The sequence below is a fragment of the Xiphophorus maculatus genome, chromosome 7 (assembly GCF_002775205.1).
Source record: "Xiphophorus maculatus strain JP 163 A chromosome 7, X_maculatus-5.0-male, whole genome shotgun sequence".
In the NCBI taxonomy this organism is placed as follows: domain Eukaryota; kingdom Metazoa; phylum Chordata; class Actinopteri; order Cyprinodontiformes; family Poeciliidae; genus Xiphophorus; species Xiphophorus maculatus.
Genome location: NC_036449.1, coordinates 13,322,986 through 13,348,595, shown reverse-complemented (window position 1 = coordinate 13,348,595; position 25,610 = coordinate 13,322,986). Strand labels below are relative to the sequence as shown.

Genomic DNA, 25,610 nt, shown 5'->3' with positions numbered 1-25,610 from the left:
GGTGCCTAACCCTCCAGATTACCTGCTACCTGGCCAAAGAGTCCTTTGTAATGTGCACACTTATTTATTTATTTTTTTTAAATATGAACTTACAACTGTAGAGAAATGTACTCAAATTATTATTATTTTTTACTTTTTTTTTTATTTAAACTTTCAACTTTAGTTAATAACTAACAAAATTATTTTAAAGTGTTTTAATTTCAATCAAGAGGCAAATCTCACATAGAAGACTAAAGCAGAGGGGAGAATTTCAAAGAATTTATTTGTTTATTTTTGATAAATGTGTGTTATTCATACTACTAAAAAAGGCTCAAAGTTCTGTGTTATGGCCAATATAATAAGGAGGACTACCATTAAGAGCTTCAGGAGCTACAGCATACAAATATATCCAGGACAAAGGCTTTGTTTGTTGCAAATTGTCATTTGTCTTTGGAGTTGTGAGAATGTGTTGGTTACGCAAGTCAAAAGACGACATCAGAAGCACCCTACCTGGGGATAATGAGAGAACGGACTGGAATTTGGCTCAAAGGTCCAAAAACCTCTTTTTAGTGAAAAGTCAAATTTCCATTTCATTTGAAAATCAAGGTCCCGTTGTCTGGAAGAAGAGTAAGAAGAAGCACAGAATCCAAAATACACAAGTTCCTGTTTGAGCTTTTCACAGTTAGTGAAAAAATGAGAAAGAATGAGAAAAAGTTTAAGGAAAATGTGGCAGGGCCTTTAAGAGCTGCTATAGCAATATGCGTCTTATTTTTTATACTACTGATCACCGTCAGTTCTTGATTGCAGGTTTGGCAAAAGAGAAAAGAGTTTTGCTTCATGCCATTGAGCTGATCTGAGTAGACAACATAAATATCAGATGATAACAAAAGTTGTTGGAGGCAGCTCTACATATAATTGTGTGACGAACAGATGAACGGATGGTTACAACTTTTGTAAAACAGGACAGAGAATAAATTTAGGCTATAAATGCTTTTCCATTCTCCAATTTATTTTTTTTCACTATACTTCCACACTTTCAAAAAACTGACTCCTGAGTCCTCCAGCTTGCATGGGAACCATCTGGTGGAGTCCAACATCACTTCAAAGAATCTTAGTTTAGCCAAATATGACTCACAAACTTATTAAAAAAATAATAACTGTACTTGACAAACTTTCAGCACCACTGATATCTCACCTACTACTGTGGAAGCTGGGGGTTGACCCTGCTGTCTCTAAAAAAATGGAGCTGGATTTTTATAGTATTTTGCAATATTTTATCCAGCTATATGTTATTTCCCTGAGAATCTGTACATGAAGGAGAGAGGTTGGGGGGTTTGTCTTCCTTCAGTGGCACACAGTCCATCAAGGGCAACATTGACCAACAATAAAGACATTGACAATATAGAGAAGATTTAGCCTACCATTTGTGTCTTTGGACTGTACGACGAAAACAAGGAAGAGGAGGAGTAGTCAGGGAAAACAATGCATGCTCATGGAGGAAATGCAAACTCCATGCAGAAATACGGCAGCATGAATTTGAATCTGAAATGTTTTTGTTTTTTTTGCTTCAAGGCAACAGCTTGTGTTGTATTATATTCAAACCAGCTAAAGTTTCTGAAAGAGATCATGTCGGCAACCAAAATGTTACAAAGAGGTTCAGCTTGATTGATGTTTTGTGCTTATGGATGTTTACCTGTAGGGTTCAGAACTGAAAATAAAGATGCTGCTTTGGACAGCTAAGAATGCTCTAATGCTCATTCAGCACTCTTTCTCGCACATATTATGTCACTGCAGAATGCTGTGATTATTTCTCATAGGAATTGATGTCCTACTTTGACAGAAATGGTCTATTTTTCCTTTAACTGCACAGTTGCACAGCTAATACTTTGTATTTGACCCTGAATGTGACTTTTTTTGTGTGCTGGTATTCAGATGTGTGGATCAGAGGATTTGTCTCACAATTCTATGTTGGGAAATATAGAGATTGACTGGATTATCATAAAATAATTTCCATATCTTTTGACTTATATCAGATCCTGACAGTGGCAGCCGTGCACAACATATGGAGAGTTGTCAGCTTCACACATACACACGCTCGTTCAGTGTTTTCTACCTGTTATGTGTGTGTGAGGGAAACACAAGTTGTGCAACAACAAGAAAGAGAGAGCAAGCAGGGAGACGGAAAGGGGTAGAGGAAGGGGCGGGGGGTTGCATCTGTGAGATGAATGCAGATAGCGAGCCCTTAAATCTCGAGCCATCACAAGAACAGTAGGGGCTGGCAGACATGACTCATCCACTATCCATGCAATGTGTGTGTTTTCTCTGATGCAGCATGTGTAGAATTGATTATCCTGTCATTTGTAGTGCTACACCTATTGTTACATAAAACGATAATTTGCCCAGTTTAGTATCCTTTTTTGTAAGCAATGTTTGCATTTGTTTTTACAGAATTGTGTGATTTATAAACAAAAAAGCACCTTTATAAGTCAGACATGGATTATGAGTCTGTATAACTGTCACTAAAATCAGAAATGATCAAATAAACAGCTTGAGCGTTTTAGTACCCACTTAGATATTTTTTTGATGTAGTTGAAACAATAAAACGTACACAATCTCTCTTGATTTTGCAATTCAAACATAAGTTGAAACTGATACAGTACTGATGCTTCAGCAAAAAAAGACATTTGCATTTCCTTGAGACTTTTAAACACTTTGATCTTTTCTTTCTTTCATTTTTACTACATTCCCAAAAGCTTTCCAGCTTGGGGGAAAGCGTAGAGATGTCTGTGAGCCTGGACCCAGTAGTTTTACACAGAAATAGAGCAAGAAAAAGGAAAAATCATCTTAGTCTCAACATGTTCACTTCGCAAATTATTCACCTACCTACTAAAATTGTCATGAGAAAGGAAAATCAATGTCATGTTTTTCTTCTCAATGTTCCCTATCCTTATATTTGTCATGGGGCTGTATAGCTATGAGTAAATAAATAGATTAGTAAACAAATTAATAATTCTTATTGTTCTCAATGTTTTTTTCACTTTCAACACATTTTTATGATTATACTTTTCTGATGTTTAGCCCATGTTTTTGGTTGTTTGTAGCCAAAATCAGAAATGGAATATAAATTTGACTAATTGAACATCCGTTACAAATCATTACATTTTCTCAACGTTGCCCATTCCTTTCCTACTGCCACCATCTGAAACATTCCTTCTCAAATCTCATTGACCCTGATTTGACTGTTTTTTTCTCTTCTAATTAAAAACTTCAGGCCATCTTTCTTTTTCCTCCCTCACTCTCTCTCCTTGTTTGGCCTTCATCAGTCTGGCATCGAAGAGGAGGAGAAAAAAAAGACAGCCACATCACTCTCTGATTGGCTGGAGGAGACACACACCCTCAGCCCAGGCTCATTGCCCTGCCGTGGATGTTGCAAACTGGCAATAAAAGTCTGGAATAAGATCCACTGAAGAATATTGGTCTTATACTGATTTAAATATTTTGATCATAATGTAAGCCTTAAACCCTTTCACGGTGATCACGCAAGTATTTTATTATTATTTTTTTATCAAGTTTTGTCATTTAAAGCTGAACATGTCACCATTATGTCGACAGCAATCCAAGATGGATCCAGTGTACCTCACTTGCTCCTCTCCTGGTTCTCTAGTTTCGACCAAATATGTGGATGTTCTTATATTACTGCCTCTAGCTGATTTTTCTCCTTTTTGAGCTGTCTATAATTTCAATCATGTGGAATTTCAGTCAAGACTTAGATGCAATTTTGCACATGAAGCTCCCCGCTCCTTTTGTGCTGCCTCTCCTCAGATGAGGGGGTTTTAATCTCTCTCTGATCAATTAGCAGACAGGATTGCCATTAAAATAATAATAATAAAAAAAGCTCTAAAATCTTTGAGTGGTTCATTATCACAGATTTCCGTTCCCATCCAGATATTGGATTCCTGGCTTATCAAATATTCCCACTCTTGTTTCTGGATATCTGTATTCATCCAGACTGCAGCTTCAAAGAAAATACATGTCAGAAAGGTAATACAGCTTACACACTTATAAGCTGTATAAGGAAACCTACAGAATACAAATACCAGGTCGAAAGTATTTTGTGTGGAAACATATTTCAACACTATGAGTTTATTATTAATATTTTAAGTTAGGTAAAAGATTGAGGGCAATAGAAAGGACAAATAGATAAAGTTTGGCTCAAAGACTTCAACTGGTGTAATTTGACTGAAGATCAGGAATCTATGTGGGTCCTGATGGATCTCCTACTCTGTGTTCTATGATTTGCCACTGTAAACCAAATATGAGAGGGGAATATTGTAAATATTTATTAGTTTTTCTGCAGAATGATCCCCACACACAAAAAACTCCTGTTCGTCCTTGTAAAACTATTAAGTTGATGCCTTTATGTTATTTATTTATTTATTTATTTATTTATATCTTGTTTTTTTTATCGACTCCTACCTACACCTCACTTTCAGATTTTTGATTGGATTATTATTCTATAATTATTTTTGTAATTCTTTCAGATCGGGCATAATAAAGTACCTTCAGAAACTATTTCTGCGTTACTCCACATTGCTTTTTCATGTTACTATTTCTCCATTATGTTTTTGTTTATGTCACGGCAGTTTACAAAGGCGTTTTTTTTTTAAAGTTTGTTAGGATTGAAATTTATAATTTTTTTACTGCATAGAAGGTGGCACCCATCTGGGATTGTGTAACTTTTCAACCCATTTTATATATCAGCTCCTTTTTGATAGCATATTTTATGTTATGCTGTTATCTCTGTGTTCATATAATAGGCATACGACATGAAAACACTTTACCTTTGGGTGAAATTTCAAATCAATCTTTACCAGGCTTCCATAAATTTAAGCTATCTTGCTAAGTTACCTTAAGTTTATATTTAAATAAATGTGCAGAAATAAAATGACATGAAGATAGCTATAATACGTTTAGCATCCTTTAACTCTGGCAAATATAATTTAACAACAAGGAACACCTTAAAGAACATTTTTACCATTCTCAGAAGCTTTCACAATGAAGCAAAGCAGATTTGTTTGGTATCTGTACACATTTCAGAAAACATCCTAAACTCTTTGTCAGCCTGAGAGTAAACAACAGAAGGCAGAGTTTACATGAGCTGCAGGGCTAATACTGAGGCTCTACACTCCAGCTGAGAAAGCTCAGGCCCTCCCAAATTGTTTATGTCACCAAGCCTGTCAACAGCAACTCATGCTGGACCCAGTGTACCTCTTTTGTTCTCCGTTTCCGAACTCACTCTCACCTGCTTGTTTTTTTCTGTTGAGATTTAATAACAGCTTACTTGACTAAAATCAAACCGATTTAAACTAGCTGGTGCTCCTGTTGGCATCATTTGTATTCAATATTCATTGTGTGCTGTGAGTGTACATAATTTTTTATTAGCTAAATGCATTGGAGAAAAAAACATAGAAGACCTTGGATGAACCATTTATTGTTGCAAAAGCATGGTTAAGCCTCAGTGTGAGCAACAGATAATGAGCCTGACATCTCTAAATGCATTTCCCTCTCACTAATCTGTGCTGTCAGAAAAAAGCACAGTTTAGTGAAAGGGAGATATTGCCCCTGGATCCAACAGAAAAGTACAAAAAACATATTTCAGCCTTTGAAGAGACAGAAGTGGAGTTAAATCCTGGATAACATGGAATATGAATAGAATTATGAGTTTCTAGAGCAGAAATTATTTCACCTTTAATCTTTCAGGAGTCAAATGCTCAATGATCATGTAACTACCAAGCATGTATTAGGATGGCGTTTGGAAAGTGAGCAATTTGTAACCTGTAATCACAGCTACAATGCAAAGAGAAAAGAAACAACATTGAAATCTTAAAAAGTCAAGATTTGAACCCACGACTCTCTGAGACGACAACTGCAACAACTTCAACACTGACAAGGTTTTGTCTTATTCTGTCTCTTTTTTTTCATTTTCTTCCTACATTTTTGTAATTAAAACATTTTGAAAAGGAAACATATTTTGTGGAGCTCTAAGACAAATAATGGGCAAATAAAATTAGATTTCATTAGTCTTGGTCAGAAATGTGGAAGGTTAGAAAAGTAGCTTTTTACAATTCCTGATTGCCATTGAGTTCAAGTTTCTATTTATCAACCATTGATCTTGTCTTATCATGTGGTCACCATTTACCCCAGATAATTAACACAGTAATTTTTGCCATAATATCTGAAACAAAGCAAGAACAGCAACTATAAATATCTGACTACTGTAAATCTTTTTTTTTTGTACAGGTTAGCCTCACTGAGAACACAATCAATATAATTTTCAACTGGAACCTGTTCACACAAATAACACTAAAACAAAACTAATGCAACACAAATAAGACAACGGATACCAAAAACACTAAAAGCAACAACAAGTCTCCATTATCTGAGGGTCTTTAAAAGGTGCTTAATATCTCAGACAGTGCTTTGATTTCAGAGTTTGTGGTCTTGCTGTAAAGCGTTCTAGAATGAGGAGGCAGAAAATGCAAAACTGATTAGCCAAAGTACCAACATAAAACTTCTGTAATGGAAATATCTGTGTATGGATAAAAATGTCCAGCTGGCCAAAATATACAACATGCATTGATGTGTTGGAGGTTTACGTACTGTTATGAAACTCAAGGCACTGTGTCCAACAGTGTCAGACAGCTGGCAGAAGCACAGGAAGGAAACTGGCAGCAACGAGGTGTTTTCTGGCATTGAAAGCAAAAGCAAGTTCTCTTAAAAAGAAATCAACTCTTGATTTTGGTTTAACAGTTGGTAAATATGAGAATTAAAAAAAAGAAAAAGTGCTTCATCAATCATGATGTCAAGGTATTTGCAATCTGATACAAATTCATCCCTTCAAACATACAAGATCATTGGGTAATTTCAATAAATGAGATACTTGCTGGTGTGTTGTTACAGTTAGAAAGCAAAATCCACTTTCATTTTATTCATTAATTATTTTCAAGTCTGTTGCAACTGAACACTTTACTAATTTTGGTGTAACCTCATTCTTAAAGCTGGTGCCTATTCCAGATGTTTATATTTATTATAAATCGACACAGTTGTGTTTACATTCAACATGAGACATGACTTATCAAAATATGATACAATAGACTAAAAATACAGCGGATGTGTTGTAATGGATGCGATGTCCTCGCCATAATAAAACAGTGTAATCATCATATATCTGTATAACTGCTCAAGACACAAAAATGTAAAATCTTTTTTTTCTTTTTACATTTTATTTATTAGATAGAGAAAGATATAAGAAACATAGATCAAAACAATATAATCCCTGCTTCACAGTGTTTATAGCCACAACTAAATGGTGACACCCATTCCTAGGAGCATCTTTAACAGTTGGTTTAAATCATATTTATAAGCTGAAAATAAATGAGACAAAAATTTAGCCATGGGGTACATCTGTTTTAATTCATTGAAATGATTCTTTCTTGCTACTTATGTCAATGCATTTGTCACAATTTACAGCACACGACATAAAACAAAACTCTAAATTGATTGACTTAAAGGCCAGTTATATTTAATACCGCATTGCTTGATCAAACACATTGAGGTTCCCTAATTTGTTGAAGCCATCTCTTTGTGGTTTCACGATGCAGTATCCAAAATCAGTCCTTACGGGCTGCCGTCCCGCATGCAGAACTTGACTGCGTTTTATGAAGTTAAGTCAACCTTCAGATTGAGGTGTTTTAGAACAGGAACATGTCCAAAATATGCAGGAATCGACCACTTGAAGACTGTAGTGTGACACCTCCGGTATTGTTTGTCTTTACATCTGAGATTCCAGTACCAATGGGGAGTGGTTACACGCCCGTTCAAAACCAGAATGTAGTCTCCACTGCAGTATATAATCTAGCCTTCCATGCGGTATGTCTGTTAGTAAACAAAGCTCAGAGTTATTCATTATCTAAAGTCCAGGCTCGCATGGTGATTTTCTGTACTGAGCCATTGCTCTGCGTCATCTCTCTCATCATAGTGACTGACTGACCTCAGATGACTTTGCAGACACACTCTGCAGTCTACGAGCCACGTGCAAATCGAACCCCCTCCACCACCCAACCCCTGGTTGTTGCACTCTCTTCTTCTGATCACAGCATCTGTGTTTCTCTGGGCGATGTAAAATCCTAGGAATTACTCAATTAGCAACAATTACAAATCTTTCTCTCTCTCCTCTCTAAATGCCATTACGACAGGGTTAAATGTAAGGGTAGTGTCACTGTAAATTGCATTATCTGCCCATTTGCGGCTCTGCAAATGTGATCTTTCAAATAAGCTTTTGATGTCAGGGACACTCTCTCTTCCTCACACATTTAGTCACAACTTTGCTGTCAATCTGAAGACCATTCTCTTTCCTCACTTGGACATGACCCCTTCCCTCTCTCCTCACTGCAAGACTGCAAATTTCTACCATAGACAGAGTAAAGTTCAGCAAAAGGTCAAAAGCGATAAATTCTGTGCCGACTCTGTCTACTGTGCCTCAGCATAAAACCAGGATTCAGGATTGAAGAACGTTGCCGTGTTTTACCTCCATATGATGGTTTCAATCTGATAGGAAAATAAAAATGCTGGGCTACCTTTTTCTGTCAAGGTGTGAACAATTTCCATAACCATCAAAATCTCCTGTTAACAGTGATTTATGGGACGACATCCATTCTCACTGGTGGCCCCTGTTCTTAACTAAGCTATAATGCATTGCACCACTGTGACTTTCGATTTGAAGGCCGAACTCCGGGTAGCATAAATGATATGCTGAAGTTATGTCTGTAGTTAAATCAATCATCTCAAATGGATTGGTATCATCTGACTTTAAGAGGCCCCATCACAGAGTGGGGCTAATTTATGGGGTTGCAGGGGGGGCATGGCTTTGGCTGCAGTGATACACTGTAATCAAGATAGGATACAGAGCACAGTGGCCTGGGAGAGATAAATCAACCAGATGAACTGCTGCTGTATATTGCTGGGTGGTGAACTAGCACATGCACACGCAATATAGGACAAAATCTCAATGACTCACTTAAGCAACCATCGTAAACAGTCATCGGGAAGCACATGTTCACACACGCCTGCATATACACACACGCATGCATGAAGACCCAGAACGAGCTGCTCTCTGTTAATTCCTGCCATTACCAGTGGCAGTTAAAGGTGTCTCCCCAGTGCAAAGCTGCCTGTGTAAAGTACCTTTTCATTAAGTTCTCATTGTGTGGGCCTCAGGGGGGGAAGATGAGGGCTGGTGCTTGGTAGTAAGTACCTGCGATTGTGTGAGTGGAGTGGGCTTCTGAGTAGGACAGAGGAACATTGTAGAGAAAGGTAAAAAGATGAGGGGAGGAGACTGTAATAAACTGAAAGGTTGGCAGAGCCAAAGTTGTTGTTCTGTTTTACTACAGAATAAAAGGCTAAAAGATAGACAAAGGAAAGTGGATCTCGGACTACAAACATTTCTTGCTTATCCCTTGAAGTCACTGAAGTCTAGATTATTTAAACCCAACCATTTTGGAGGCACATTCCCTCTGAGGCAAATGAAGAAAAAAAAGAAAATGTCAGATGCCACATGCTACCTGCACTAACACTAAGTGACACAGGTATTTGAGAGCAACTTAAAAAAAAAATCAGTAAAGCTCCTTTATTTGAAGCAGTGAAGAAGTTAACCTCCCAGATGACATAAGCTAATGTTAACTGTCTAAATATTAGCCACACAAACAAGGACACCCCAAGGATGATGCTTTTTGGGTCTGAGCTCCACAGCTCTCCATTTTGACCATGCAATGCTCCGTTCTGAACATGCTCTGTTAATCAAGTGATGGCTTTATCGGCTTCTAAAGTGAAGCAATAAAACAAACCACAGCACCCCCTCCATTACGCCTCAGTTTAGTCGTAAAGGCATTGGAGGTTAATGTAACTATATCACAGGTTATAGTGGAGCCAAACAGAAGTTGACAATTAGACCATAAAAAGCAGCATCTTGTCACAACCCACCATTTAAAAATATATTTTGTATGCACCAAAATCATTTTTGTTTTGGAATCTATTTTATTATAGAGTAATATTTTATTTGTCCCTCAATATTAAAAGTTAATGATATCAATGGCAAATTGACAGGCCACTGGAATCACACAGTGGCACACTAAAGATAAGCATCTATAATAAAATGAAATAAAATAATTGCACAACTAAATCAAAAGTATACACTTCCAGAAAGGATAATATGATTTATTCAAAATTCTATCATGTTTATTTATCTTTAAGATACAGAATTGACACTTTTAAATTATATATTTTTGTAAACATTGGCTGAATTGCCCCCTATTTTCTGGTTTTGCGTATTTTGTCACATACATATTCATATTTTTTGCTCTTAATTAGTGCTAAAAACATATTTTTCAGAATATGTTGCGACAGTATCAAACAAATATGTTTGTTAGCATCGATATTGAATTTGACATTTTAGTATTGTAACAACCCTACAAGCAAGGTTCACTGCATTGCATGAACTGAGCCAATAAATTCTTAAATATTTGGATGATTTTTCAAGGCATTTCCTTACATTTTTTTATCCATCTGGTATTAACAGCTTTTTAAATAGTACAGTGAAAATGTTAATGTAGTTTAAAACCATTTTACTTAGTGTGAAAAGCAGGGGTCTCAAATTCAATTTACCCGGGGGCCGCTGGAGGTAGAGTCTGGGTGAGGCTGGGCCACATTCACACACACGGTCTCCTCAGGCGAACCTTTCTGATTGCCTATTACCATATTTGGCCGTAGTCAGGCGCTGTAACAGCCGTAATTGTGTAGTGTCTCTTTAAGATACTCTGGTATTGCTAATGATGTCAGAAGTATGCGCCACGGCTTCTCTGTAGAGAGCGTGGGAGAAACGTGCTAGACGGACATGTTAGCTCCCTAACTTTTTAGTAATGTTACGGGTTGTTTGGACGCTGCTCAATTTTCATGTCTGATAATATAGCAGCCGTTCAACCGGGCTTTGTAAGGTTGGTGAAGAGCGTATTTATTAAAGGACAACACTGTGGAATTCCCAGTACCAGTGTGGTTGTGAGTTTTTGACCGTCCTGACGAATCTGCCGCCTCCTCTCCTCCCTTAAACACAACCCAAGCGTTACAGCGCCTAACCTTAATTACGTTACACTGATCAGCAACTTCCGGGTCTAGACTGGATGCTGAAGCACGTGAAGCGGGAGCGACCGCGGAAATTACGCATGTACCGCATGCAAATAATGACAAATAGAAAATGCAAATAGGCCCGGCCGATGTCCCGCCCCCGAGAGCAATATACTCCACCGTGATTGGTAAGTTCGTTCAGCTCCGCACACAACACTGAAAAGTGCCAATTATATCAAACTCGCGGGCCGCACTAACATTAAACTTTCATGTTAAGGCGGGGGCCACAAACTATCTTCCCGAGGGCCGCAGTTGGCCCGCGGGTCGCGAGTTTGAGACCCCTGGTGTAAAGGAAAGGTAAATGTTAGTGACTTTCCTTTTGTCCCCATAAAGTCCTCCTACACAAAGTACATGTTTTTTTTTTCTTTCCTATCTCTCCACCTTCATCTCCAGGTAATATTCCAGTTTTGTACAGTTGGATAACCTAAAGTCAGCTGTCTTTGGACCTGATTCTTATATAATAAAAACTTTTCAAACTTAAATTGGGTTTTAAGCTCACCACAAAAACAATAAGACATTTTACACATTTCTGCCCTTCAGTGCTAAACAAACTTGTCACTATGCTTCTCATCTCTTCAAAGAGATGAGATGGTTTGTATTATTTCCATCTCTCTCTTGTAGAGCTCAGTTTTTCTGAACAGTGCTTCAAAACCTAATTCTAAAATTGGTTAATGCAGAATAGTTGCTTGAGGTGTTCAGTAGAGTGTCCCATCTTTAATTATTTATCTTTTAGTAAATTAACCACAAAAAAGGAAGTTGTTCACATCTTACGAAGAAATATTACCCACTGGAGAGTGGCTTCTTTACAATCTGATGGACATAAACTAAAGCTCCGATTAAGATAATTAAGTGAATTTCTACTTGATAAGGCTGGAGTGACTAAAATATGCCGGTAGATGTGTGTCTTGCTGACACACACTGACAAATTATGACATCTTTCTACTACTTTTATGAGTTAAAGAATAGATTTGGAGACAAAAACCAATTAGGCTAATTGTAGCCCATATAATGTCTCAATTCTGCAGTGTGCACTGTTTTCTGGTTCACATTGGAAATACATCCAAATTTAATTTACAGATGTATCTTTAATTGTACAAGAGTACTCAGTTTTGGCTTTTCAGCCCATCTTCAATTTCAGTATATGGATTGTACACCAACACACCCAGATACCTCAGCACAAACACATATACTTATTAAATGAGAAATGAAAGATGACCTTTCAGTCCTCACCGGATGAAAAAGTAACCTTTAATCCGGACCACAACCCTTCCGTTTCTACTGGAGACCAGACTCTACATGTCCTCTGGAATCAGCAGTGTTAGAAGAGATCTTCCGAAACAACTCAAATAACCACACATTGTCTAACTGACCTTCACAAAGTGACTAAGCTTCCTCTAAATTGAGTGAATTTACTCTTTGAGTGGATAGGGATTTCCTTTGTGAACAGTTGTGCCCTAATATCAACCAGAGTTTTTTACCTTTGACTTTTACTTGAATGTGACAGCATTTTTCAAAGAATACGGCTTCAGTACTCTGAAAGTCTTTGCATGCGGTTTCAACCATATTCCAATGACAACTGTTGATACTGAACTTCTGTTATAGTGTTAGAATATGGCTAACTGGAGAAAGTACATTGTAAAGGTGGACGTTTGTTGTTTTCTTGCAAGATGAAGAGTTCCATGCAAGCTGACAAACGAAGCATGGTACGGTAACTGAGGTTAAGATTGAGTCTAATAATAGGTGGTGGTTAGTGAGTGGTGGAAAATACACATTATCTAAATTACTGCACTTAAGTGCAAATGTGAGGTAATTGCACTTTTCAGTTCCAACCAATACTAATTTCTATATCCATTAAAACAGAAAAGTTGGATTACTAATTACTAGAGGTATGTGTCCTACCTAACCTTACCTATACAGGAGATTTACTTTAAAACATGTAACTTGTGTATTTTATTAATACATTACACTTCCGATGTATGATTATGTATCTAAAGGAAATTTACCTGCATCTAAGCATGAGGAAATGAAGCTCCCATGTGTATTACCAAGTATTAAAATAGCGAGTATGTGTGCTTCTTATTATGAATCTGATTTTGATGCACTTCCTGTCCATCTTGTATATTATGTGTTTTGTTAATAAAAGTTGCATAACCCTTCCTGGTTTGTGGTTTATGTTCTGAACTATACTCATTTCAGCAATGGGAATATTAATAGCTGAAAGGAGCTGAAAGGGCTGGTAAGATAGGCTGTTTTTATGGTCTTTGATTGTTTGCTTGATCCTAAAGCATAAACATATAAAAAATATATATGTGTGCAACAACAAATATAGCAAACTAATTGCATGAAATATTTACAGCAAGGGAATTAGAAGAGATGCCACAATTTAGAGATTTGAGTTTTTGAGTTCAAAAGGATTATTAGCAACCTCAGAGGATTTAGTATAGTTTTGAACTTCAGATGGGGCCAAACTAGCAGCTGACCTTGCTTTCAATCTTCATGCAAAGTTAAATAAAATGTCTCCTGACAAAAGCTTTCTGCCAAATTTACAGCCATTAAATGGGCAGCTGTTTTTGATTACTGACAGGAAAGGATTAAAAATGCACATAAAATACCAGAAGATGGATAATGACCAGTTTAACATTATTCACACTCTAAAGATGCTTATGATGTGATTACTTTCATTAAAATGGCATAAATTTCTCAGAATACTTGAATTTTCTGCATGCAAACCAACCAAGTGACTATTATAAGTCTCCCATCTTTACACAAAAGCCTCATGTTACAGTCCGATACAATTAGTATGCCCAGTTCCCATGTAATTACCCTGGATATCACACGATGATTGCCATATTTCACGCAGAATAAACATATGAAGACACAAAACTATAGGATGGCCAATTAAAGTGATAGATATCATCAAAGATGCAACAGAAGGTTTACTGCAAGGGAAATGGGGGAAATGTAGCCTTTAATAAACATTTACTTCCTCTGCCATACCACTGCTGCCTAATTGGTGCTTTAGAAATCCAGCGATTTCCAGTTAATTTATTCCTGGCAGTCACACTGTGTAGGTCATGCTTTGCATGGGCATAGTGCCAAGTAAGGGTAGCTTCCCTTCACTCTACCTTTAATATACATTGCTAAAAATTGTAAACTCCAAATTAAGGTTGTCTTGAACTATATTACAATAAATTTTCAACGAGTTAAGAGGAAATGTCTTCAGAGTTAAAGAGGAAAACAACGTAATGGCAACAGTTGCAGTCTCTTAAGTCTTTTGTTTAAAGTAAGTTGCTGCAGCATACCCGTCCTTTCTGACTCAGATCAATGCTTTGTCTCCAAGGTGACAAGATATCTGAATTGTAGCCATAGATACTAACATGCATCACCTTTGATATGACATTGTATTATACTGGTCATAATAATGACTTATTTCAGATAACCATAACCAGAAGAAAAAAAAGGCAATGACTGCAATAACGTCACTGCATCTGTCATAAAACACTTGTGACAAACTGAAACATCAGCGCTCCAGCAGTAGTTCAGGTTCAACCTTTAACATAATCAAAGGGAAACATGGTTGCCTTTTGGAATGTCTACTTTGTCCCTATGTGGCCACTGGTAGCACGCTGTGAGGTGAATGATAAGTATTTCCGTCAGCCTGGTGGTAGCATATTCCCTGCCAGGTCATCACAATGACTCCTCGTCATATAGCTGCTCTGACGCTGTGTTATTGAGCTAAAGCCCTCCAGCTGTTTGGTGCTATATTTCAAGTAATTGAGCCATGGGATCTGGAGTGAAGTCACAGAGAGGGGTTGTGTGGAAGATTGTTGGTGTGTACGTAATAGATGTTTTGACTGCCATGTCAAAGGTAATTGAGTCATAGGTAAGAAAGAGTGAAGTTGCCAGCTGTCAGTCTCTTATAAACCAAATCCATCAGAATGCAGCACAGCCTATAATTCAAAGAGACAAGTATGAGTATATGTGTGTGTTCGTGTGGATACATGTTGCACTACACAGTTTACTGCATTTATATTAATAAAAAAAAAATTCCTTACTGGCTACAAAATGATACCATAGCTCAATAGCAGATTTTTGTATTTAACTTCAAATCTAAATAGCAAATATGTTTGCATTCCAAAATGGCAAAGTAAGGTTAAATCCTATTTTACCCCTGTCCCTCACTTTCAGCTCTTAATCCTGTGTTTCCAAGATAAGTCATTCTAATTGCAACAGTGATGTACAGGCAAAGCAAAGAGGAAGGGAATATATGATCTATTAAAATTAAAGTTAAAATAAAACATAACATTTTTTTCAGAATTTGAAGAAAAGTGGGAGCACGATCTGCAAATATTTTCTAAAAATAAATATTTTCTAGGTTAACACATTTTTAATAGCACATAATAATAGTGTGTAGTTTTTAAACTCACCAGGCACTTTTTAGGTATCCCCGTTCCGGTGCTTGTTAACTCAATTGGGGAATCACCCAATCACAGCAACATGTGATAAAGACAAGTTGGTGAAGCTTAAACCCAAGCATCTGAAAGGGAAAGAAATGGTATTAATGTGACTTTTGAATGCAGCATGTTTGTTGGTGGCAGACTGGTGGAAAAAACACCTGATCTGGAATTTTCACACTCAGTCATCTCTTGAGTTTACAGGGAATGAAAATAAAAGAAAACAAAAAGAAAATGCCCAGTGAGCAGCAGCTGTGTGGACAAAAGTGTCCAGTAGATGGCAAAGATTAGAGCACAATAGACAGAAACTAGTTCAGTAGTAATTCAGTTAACCACTTCTTACAAACAAGGTATTTGGAACAACAACTGAAAGCATCACACCTAATGTCCAGTGGATGTCTTGCCTACTTCCAGCCATGGGCACTAACACAATCCTGTACAATCACTGTCCAGATAAGACAGGACATTCAAAGTTGATTTTTGGCCTTGTCGCTTACTTGCAAAGATTTCTCCAGATTCTCTGAATTTTTTTATGGCAATATGGACTGTAGATAAAGAAATCCCTAAGTTATTTAAAATTGGACATTGGGAAATGTTGTTTTTAAACTTTTGGACTACTTGCTCACACAGTTGTTCACAAAGTGACAAAACTTACCCAACCTCACCAGAACATATTGCAGGCATCAAATTCAAAAACAAATTTGATGAACTAGGAATTGTAAAAAGGTGACCAGTCAGTGTTGTTGCTCTTTATATAGTATATAATCCACTGCGTCATATGTGTGATTACACTTCCAAGAAATATCTGAAAATGATGCATAACTCACTTGCAGTTAGTGACTCATAGGTTGCTGTCTAGTGTTTACATTTCCCCTCCCAGATGTGAATGCACAAACTAGAAGCTTCAAGATGATAACTACATATAAAGTTTGTCGTAATTTTGGCAGATGGAGCTTCTACTGTATGGCCTGCTCGTGGTTACAATGTTGTCTGTGTCACTGTAGAATTAAATCAACAAAACTTGGCTGATTAGTCAACAGCTGTGCTAATTTATGAAATCAGTCTGACTACTTCAAGGTCACACATTGTGTTGAGATGTAAATCAAAACAAAACCAAGGAGCAGCCTAAGAAGTGGGAAAAACTTCAATAAACCTGCCTTGGCTGTTTTTGTCATATTTGTATTTGTAAACACAATGTACTCTTCAGACAAGAACACAACAGAATAGATTTATTTTTAATTGTGTCTGCAGCAACATGTAAAGGGAAACCCACAGAATATAGACAATTGAAAAAGTAATGGCTACTGAAATGTGAAAAATGTGCAGCACTGACAAAATATAAGTGGAAAACTGTACAAGTATGGATAAATTATGAATGAGTGGGTCTCCTAAACAAACTATGCAGGTATAATTATGGCTATGTAGGAAAATGATCTGTGAAAGATCTGTACAAAGAATATGTAGAACACACACAATTGGGAACTATACTATCAAAAGGAATAGAAACATAGAGGGACAGACAGAGGGAAATATTCGAAATTCATATTCTCTCCAAGAGCGACATCTGGTGGGTAATGTTTGAGAAGCACAGACGACTTGTACATATATTATTAATTGCATACTTTTATTTCTTCAACATTTTTCTAAACATTTTTCAGATCCTCTACCATTTAATATTGTGTTATGTGAGTTTTTGTCAAGGTTGTCATCTGAAATAACGCTAATTATGTATTCCTAAACGTAAACCGAGCACATATTTTCCGGAACTCCTTTACAGACTGAGTTTCATCCACGGAACTGAATATGGGTTGCGCCAGCAATGCTAACCTATGTAGCCATCTCTACCGGTAGTAGGTGTCATTCAGTTGTCTTTCTGCGTTAATTATAAACTCGTGAACCGATCTAAAGCTGAATGACAGTCACTACGCCGTCTTTGTGTCGTTATTTTGTAAGCAATCCATCCAACTGAGTCGCTAAAAATGAGAGAAGGGTGAGTAGCTGGCTACTTAGTCCACCCTTTGATGACAGCTAGGTGGCTAGCTTCAAAAGCTACATCCAGCCGTGCTAACAGTCAGTGGCTGCCAAAGATAGCTTAGTGGGTAGCATTCTTGGCACTCAGCTAACTGGTCTGCACATATGATCACATTTCTAATGGGTTTTAGTTCACATTTACTGGAGGTATCTTCCTTATCGATTTGGGAGTTCTGTGTGAAAGACCAGAAACACGACTTACAATGACTTCTGTTGCCGTTTGACGTTATGTGCATAGCGGCACAGCTACCTCTGAAGACATCCAACCGCAGTAAGCCTTGATCACGGTTTCCCAGGTTGACAGTAGCTTGTACCATTTCTTCATTGTGGGTGGGGCTCAGTCATTTTTCGTTCTTGTATTGTTTTTATGTCTCTGAATGCTGATGTTATATTTAATCAAAATGGCCCAGTTTTAAGTTGCTTAAATGCCACTTTTTAAATTTTTTATTAAAAAAGTTATGTCATGCAGGGATTCTTCTTGTAATAGACAAGGAAATGTAGCTTGCTCTGTTAAATTTTCCAATCCAATAAGCATCATATTAATTTTATCATGTTTTTATTGTATATTGTGTTTGTTTCTACTTTATAGATTGGTATACATTTAAACATATTACACAAAGACATGTTTAGATTTAACATAATACATTAGTCCTCTATGTTTGTGACGATATTATACTAAATGTGCCCTTTGTTTTTTTTTTGTTTTTTTATGACTCCCTGATTTTATTTTTAGGTGCCTGTGTCTTTCATATTTGATTAAATTTCTGTTTGATAAGCATCCAGGTTTCTTTTTTGAGGTTCTTAAATTGACCTAATTTCCCATGCATATTATTTTGGGCTGCACAACACCATGTGCAATGACAATATTGATTATGCGTAACTCACATTTTATGTTTTCCTGTCTTTTTCTTCACAATATCCAGATACTGATTATGATATGGCATATCATGCAGCTCTTATTTTATTCTTTTTAGATTGTAAGTGTTAAAGGTGTTCTCTAAGGTTCAGTATTCTTGAGTGTGATTTTGATGTTAAAATTAAATTTAATTAGGCCTGTCGCGATAAACGATAAATCGATTAATCGTATGAAAAAAAGCTCAACTCCGGTGCTCTCCACTGACCTCTCCCTTCCTCATTTCCTTAGTGTAAAGCCCAGCGCACACGACACGATCTTAGAGCTGCCAGCCGATTGTCGGCCCATTTTTAAAACCTGACAGACCACACATTAGCCGACAGAAATCCTTGGTATAACGGTTCGATCGGGTTCGGTCCTGCCGTGTGGTGTCCAACAATGGGCACAAAATAATGGCTACAAGTCCAGTGAACTAATTTTAAACCCAGACATTAATCAGTGCTTTACTACAACCTACCTGCAATGCATGTGGCTAGTGTCAGTGTAAAGTCCTGACTGAATGAAAATCATTATAACCTATTTACGTCACGTTAACGAAGAACAGCTGAAAAGTTACTGGGTTTATCAACTGCAGTAGCAATTTCGCTCCAACTCCTCCTCTTGTCATTTCTATATTCTCTGCATGTTGAATAAACATTAATGTTGTTTCCACGTCGGCTGGACTTCGGGTTGCACCGTGTCAGCTGTTTGGGATTCCCCGACGTAATTTCCCCTCAGAAAACACGGAGGAGAATCCAGGCTTTCTGATTGGCTACCTGTCACATTCAACAGGCTGCGTTAAGCTCCCAGTCGGAGAAAATCCCTGATTTAGATCGGAGCGGCAACGACGATCTACCATAACACACCACACAATCTTAGAAAGACCAACGTTTTAAGATTGTTGTAAGGGGAAAATAGGAGCAAAAATCATGTAGGGTGAACTATTGCATCAGGTAGTCAATGTGCCCACCTTCTCTATTTAAATCTAATTATTACTGAAGGGCAACATAATATACAGACTTCATAATCTGCACTCTTTTGGTTGAATGCAGTATTTATTTCCACTTTGGCTTTATGTTGTTTAGTTTTATCAAGTACATTTTTTGTTAATGGAGACTGAGAATCCATTTTGTTTTTGGTTGTTTTGTTTATTTTGTTTATCAGCTCCAGTGTTAAATATTCTTTTGAAAATAAAGTGTATCCATCTTTGGCAGGAAATCACATGCATTATTACGTCATTTCCATTAAATCAGTGTAAAAAGGTCTTCAGACAATATTATCGTTTATCGCAATAATTTTTTGAGACAATTAATCGCTCAGCAAAATTTGCTATTGTGACAGGCCTATATTTAATATTTTGAGAAAACATTACATAAGTAGCTTTAGGTGTTTATTTTAAAATTTATCTTACCAAAAATAATAATCATATTAATAGCAATGCCTACTATTTTATATGAAATATTTTTTGAAAGAGAAATTGTGTGCTTTTTGCATTTTTGTTCTTTACAGATTTTAACAATTGTTTTTCCCTCTTCTGATTCTCATGGACTTTTTCTATTTGCAGATTGTGTATTTTCTGACCCAGCTCTTGTGCAGCCATGGAGAAGCCCTGGAGACTGTGGGGCGCGATGGAGCGGTGCACTCTGACTCTAGTATCCTGGTCCTGGGGTGCCTGCCGAGTTTCACTTTTGGCTCTCATCCTCACTTTCCATCTGTATGGAGGTTTTTTCCTCCTCGCTCTCATCCTCGCATCTGTAGCCGGCATCCTCTACAAATTTCAGGATGTTCTTCTCTACTTTCCCGACCAGCCTTCCTCCTCTCGCCTGTATGTTCCCATGCCAACAGGAATCCCGCATGAGAATGTGTTTATTCGCACCAAGGACGGTGTGAAGCTCAACCTCATCCTTCTTCGTTACACAGGAGGAGATTCTGCTTCTGGCATCACATCCAACAATCAGAGCAGCCCCACTTCCTCTGCTCCTCCTACAATCCTTTATTTCCACGGCAATGCAGGTAATATTGGTCACAGAGTGCCAAACGCACTTCTAATGCTGGTCAATCTGAAAGCAAATGTGGTGCTGGTGGATTACCGTGGCTATGGAAAAAGCGAGGGAGAGCCATGTGAAGATGGGCTGTACCTGGATGCTGAAGCAACCTTGGACTATGTCATGACACGCCCCGACCTGGACAAAACAAAAGTAGTACTCTTTGGTCGCTCATTAGGAGGCGCTGTAGCTGTGCGTCTTGCATCAGTAAACCCTCACCGCATAGCGGCCATCATTGTTGAAAACACCTTTCTCAGCATCCCTCACATGGCTGCAACTCTCTTCTCGTTCTTGCCAATGCGCCTGCTGCCCTTCTGGTGCTATAAGAATCAGTTCCTGTCCTATAGACAGGTGGCGCTGTGCCGCATGCCTTCGCTGTTTGTGTCAGGTCTGTCGGACCAACTCATCCCACCGGTTATGATGAAACAACTGTATGAGCTGTCCCTTGCTCGGACTAAGCGGCTGGCCATCTTTCCAGAGGGCACGCACAACGACACGTGGCAGTGTCAGGGCTACTTTGCTGCTTTAGAGCAGTTCATGAAAGACCTGCTGAAGAGCCACGCCCACGACGAGAGTGCTCAGGCCTCTGCCGGCGTCACCATCATCTGATGGAGGGTTAGGGGGTGAAGAGCTGATTTAAGAAACTTCATTGATTTTTGGAGTGAATGTACATTTTATGCTTTTGTTTGGGTTTTTGTTTTTATTTCACTCTTTCTACTTTTCTGTAAATTTGATATGCTAAAATATTTTCACTATTTCAAGGGTTGAGGAGATTGTAATGTCTCCGTGGGTTTTCTTGTGCTTCAAATATGAATGGATGTGTCTATGACCTTTCTATGAATGAAGCCAGAGCGTAGTTGCTAACATCACAAGATGTGCTGAAACCACAGAAGAATCTGATAAAGTGTGTTTTTTGAAATTACCAGAAATCAACTGACCTAGTTTTAAAAGACGTTTGACCATAAAAGGCCCTGTGGCATTCGTGTGAAAATTGATAAAGACACAATTGACACATCCGTGTCTAATTTTGTAAATTAGAGTGGTGTGTAGAGGTATAGTGTAAATATATTTGTTAATACACAGAACCTTTCAGTTCAGATTTAACCAAATCTTTCTTTGTGTGGGTGCTTACATTTTACAAGGAATACATTGAGGAATATAACGATGTGTCCCCATCCCCCTTAGTGTCATGTACATGCAACAGCTTGGCATTTCACAACATTCTCACGAACAATATTTATATGCACCTTCAAATTTGGCCTTCCACATTAACATAAAGAGAAGCTGCTGCATATTTATCATTAGCTCACACTGAAGAAATGGTGAGAAATATAAGGTGACTCACTATTTCCTGTCAAACTGCCTCTTGTTGGAGACAGGAAGCAGCTGCTTTCTCAAGAATTAGGCACTCAAAATACAGATCCATCTGGATGAGTTAGATTTCTGTCAAAAAGTATGGTTATTTCTGGAATTTAAATGAAAAAGTAATACTCATGTATATCATTTGTCAGCAATTATTTTAAAGGTGTTTACGTTAATTTAGATGCTAAAGGCTTACACATAATTGAAACTGTAAAATTGACTTTCTTTACATAATAAAAAAATAAAAGGTTACAGGAAGTTCAATAAAAAATGTTAGGAATCTGTATCCCCATGAAGCTTGTCAGCAAAAGGAAGCATACAGTGCTCTAAAAGTTCCAGTTAGACGTCATAAAACACTATGAACAAAACTCGGCAGATGACATGGCCCCTTAAACCATCAACAATTGTGGAAACTTCACACTGAACTTCTAGCAACTTGGATTCTGTATCTTTCCAAAATCCATCCTGACTGTGATCATTTTGAAATGAAATGTGAAATTAACTTTTTTTCTGTGGGAAAAGGTCTTTGGATCTTTATTCATCCGAAACCAGGCCCCTCTGTTTTCACCTCAGCCCAGGTAAGGTGCTTCTGGTGTTATCTGGTTTAGAAGTGACTTAACAAAACCAATGAAACACAGTAACACAGGTCTTGGATACATCTGTGGTACCTCTGGGGACTCTGACTTGAGATGCAGTCCTCACTTTCTGAACATTTTTTCCTTTTTCTCAACTATGAGTTTATATGCATAAGAGAATATAAACTAACTTTGAAAAGCTTTCTTTGTCAATGACCCTTTGTGTCCTACCAGAAATGGGTCAAAACTACTGGACTTCAGTCAGCTCACCAGTCATCCCTATATTTCATATGACTTCTGTGTTTAAACTCACTCTTTATTGCTTGTCTGGAGTTTAATATATTTCTGGGATTTAAATTTGGGGTTTTAATTGTTCTAAGCCATAACGATTCAATGATATCACTCAGTTTTAATTAATCTATAAATTAGTTAAACTTTTTTTTAAGTTGGATTACTAAAATAAATCAATTTTCTGAAAATATTCAAATGTATCAAGATCCACTCGTACAACTAGCCAACAGAGGAACTCTCAAAATGAGTTTTATGCATTACTAAGCAGCTACTATATTGATATGCTTAGTGCAAAGTGGCAATCCTCAGAGAAAATTGGTTACTATGGTAATCAGCGTGGCTCACGTGGAGATTAGGTCAGTTAAGTAAATCTATTTGCGATAATTCAGGAGAAAATTTCCACATTTTATTTCCAAGCTGTGGTAATGTGAATAAATGAGTCATTAATAATAAGCAGGAAAGAAACAAACTGTTAAGTAACAAGAAAACATTGTAGATTATTGGTGAACTGCAACAAATCCTAAGAACTACATTTTTGTGAACTCCAAAGGCACATGTTAGTTTCAGTTTGTCCTACATGTTTTATGCACCGGTCAGTTCAACTGGGGATTTCCAGTAATTGGTCAGTGCTTGTTCCTTCCCCTTTAAAACATACAAAGTATGCTGATGTGTGTGTTGCATTACAGTAGGGCGGAATCTGTTAGCTCCTTAAGCACTGGGAATAAAGTGTGAGCGTTTTTAGTCTAATGTGATTATTTATGAGCTATTATCCTTTGCATTTTAATTGTTAATTGAAGGATCCTGTCTCCCTGTGCTTCTATAACAAAATGGCTTTTCTCTCTTAGGGAAGGCTTTAATGAGCTAATTAACCTTCCCTGCATGTCTTCCACAGGATGGAGCTAAAACCTGAAGATTAAAATCCTATTATCCACTCTTGCTGTCTGAATGCAGCACTGCAGTGGTTTGAAAGCCATTTGAATAAATTCAGTAGGTCTCAGCCATATTAGATTTAAAAAAAATAAAAAAGCAGATTGACAGCAGTGAAAAAACCCAACTGGTGTCTGTTAATGTAACTACAACTTGAATATGGTCTGTGGCCACTATGAATGTAAGCGTGGTCTTTAACTAAAATGCATCATAAAAAATGATTGTGTAGTGATCGTCCTTCCTCCAACTTCTGTGACTTCTTACCACTGGTTGCACTAAACAGGTTCACACAACTTTTGTATGATATCAAATCCATATGCTGATTTTGTGCAATCTAAGTTTAGCTTTGTGAACATAAACTTATTTTTCCTCCACCAGCTTTGTTTCAGATATTTCTGCTGTTAATTAAATATCTTCATTCATGAAGATATTTGCCTTTCACCCATTTGTTGTTTCACCTTCTAGTTTAAACCTATTTTTATGAGTGCAACACTTAATTTAGATTGTCACAAAACATGGGTTTCTTTAACACACGGTATATAATAAAATTGAATGTCTTGATTTTTTTCTCTTAGAAAAATGTTATGTGTGCAAAGCTACTTTGAGTGATATTTTTCTATGTTCTGGTTGTGAACAGATCAGAGTGATTGCTGTTGGAAATGTTGACATAATTTGAGACTTTAAGAGTTGATGTTGCAAGCTGGCATGTGTTTACATTTCGTCTTGGCAAGCTTCTTGAATGAACATGCACAGTGTTGAAATACTTTGTGTACACGCACCTTGATCTTAAACCATGACTTCACTTTAAAGAACCATTGATGAGACATGTGAATGAGCTGTTTTTATCATTGGAACAAAGCAGTCGCTTTGACTGACTTTCCATTTCAGAGTTATGTATCTTTTCTATTTCTTTCAACTTCTTTTGTAAGCACACATTTTCACTTTCTATTTTCTGTATTGTAACATGCAATAAATTGATACAGTAAAATGGTGTTTTGATTCACGTTTGTTTCTTTCTTCAGGGATTATCCTAAATATAGCTATATTTATTATACCGACAGCCCCGACCAGCTTTCTTGTATCACCAGAAGAAAAACTTTCCTAAAGCAAAATGTTGCCACACCACCATGTGTGACTGTTGGGTGATAGTATAAGGTTACTTGATGTTGTATATATTAAAAAAAACGCACTTGTAAGTCTTGGAAAATGATGTCTGATTTCGTTTACGGTTTTATTTTGCTGAAATAATCAAGGAGATTATTTGGAAGTAAAAGCATATGTTGCAGTACCATTTCAGTTTTAATACAAGTATGCCTTTCTATCCAACAATATCCTCACATTTATGTAAACTGCTAAATCGGTCACAGACGTTCAGTTTTGCACCTTTAGCTGAAGACATCCAACTGGCTTTTTTTTTCTTTTCCAGATGAAAACTGAAACCTGAAGTCACCTAACCACAGAACACATGAATGTTCTCATTTGTCTCTTTTAGATGACCTCATGCCCAGGGTATCTTAGAGTATATCTGTGTAGCAATAAAAAAATGACTTCCTCGTTGCATTGTCCAGTTTTTAAAGTACTTCCAAACTATGGTGGCTGTTTTGTTGAAGCTGTTTTATGACCAACATGAAAGTTTGACAATTGATGAAGTTTCTCGCCTAATATTCTAAAAAAAAAACTTTTTCACCCTTTGTTGTATTATTACCCCAAATGCCAATGTATTTTATTGAGATTTTATGTGAGAGAAACACACAAATATATAAAGTGGAAGGAAAAGATATATGGTCTCTAATTATCTTAAGCAAAAAGTAAGGTGTGT

The 25,610-nt window shown here is 37.2% G+C and overlaps 1 protein-coding gene and 1 long non-coding RNA gene across 4 annotated transcripts; one reads left to right on the top strand and one right to left on the bottom strand.

Moving 5' to 3' along the window:
• Positions 1-6,046: 6,046 nt before the first annotated feature.
• On the bottom strand, positions 6,047-17,979 carry LOC111609346. The gene is made up of 3 exons (XR_002753075.1): positions 17,902-17,979; positions 15,642-15,751; positions 6,047-6,725 (listed from the first exon to the last, which is right to left on the bottom strand). It is a non-coding gene; the product is annotated as an uncharacterized LOC111609346 (long non-coding RNA).
• Positions 17,467-24,783, top strand: abhd13 (abhydrolase domain containing 13). 3 transcript variants are annotated; one of them, XM_005798081.2, is made up of 2 exons: positions 17,467-17,658; positions 20,156-24,783. In XM_005798081.2, exon 2 carries the CDS (start codon positions 20,190-20,192, stop codon positions 21,243-21,245), a length of 1,056 nt encoding a protein of 351 aa, XP_005798138.1. In that variant the 5' UTR covers positions 17,467-17,658; positions 20,156-20,189; the 3' UTR covers positions 21,246-24,783. The 3 variants fall into 3 exon arrangements, with proteins under 3 accessions (XP_005798138.1, XP_023193148.1, XP_023193149.1); XM_023337380.1 differs by having other exon boundaries at positions 17,467-17,970; XM_023337381.1 differs by lacking the exon at positions 17,467-17,658 and adding an exon at positions 17,943-18,029.
• Positions 24,784-25,610: the final 827 nt, after the last annotated feature.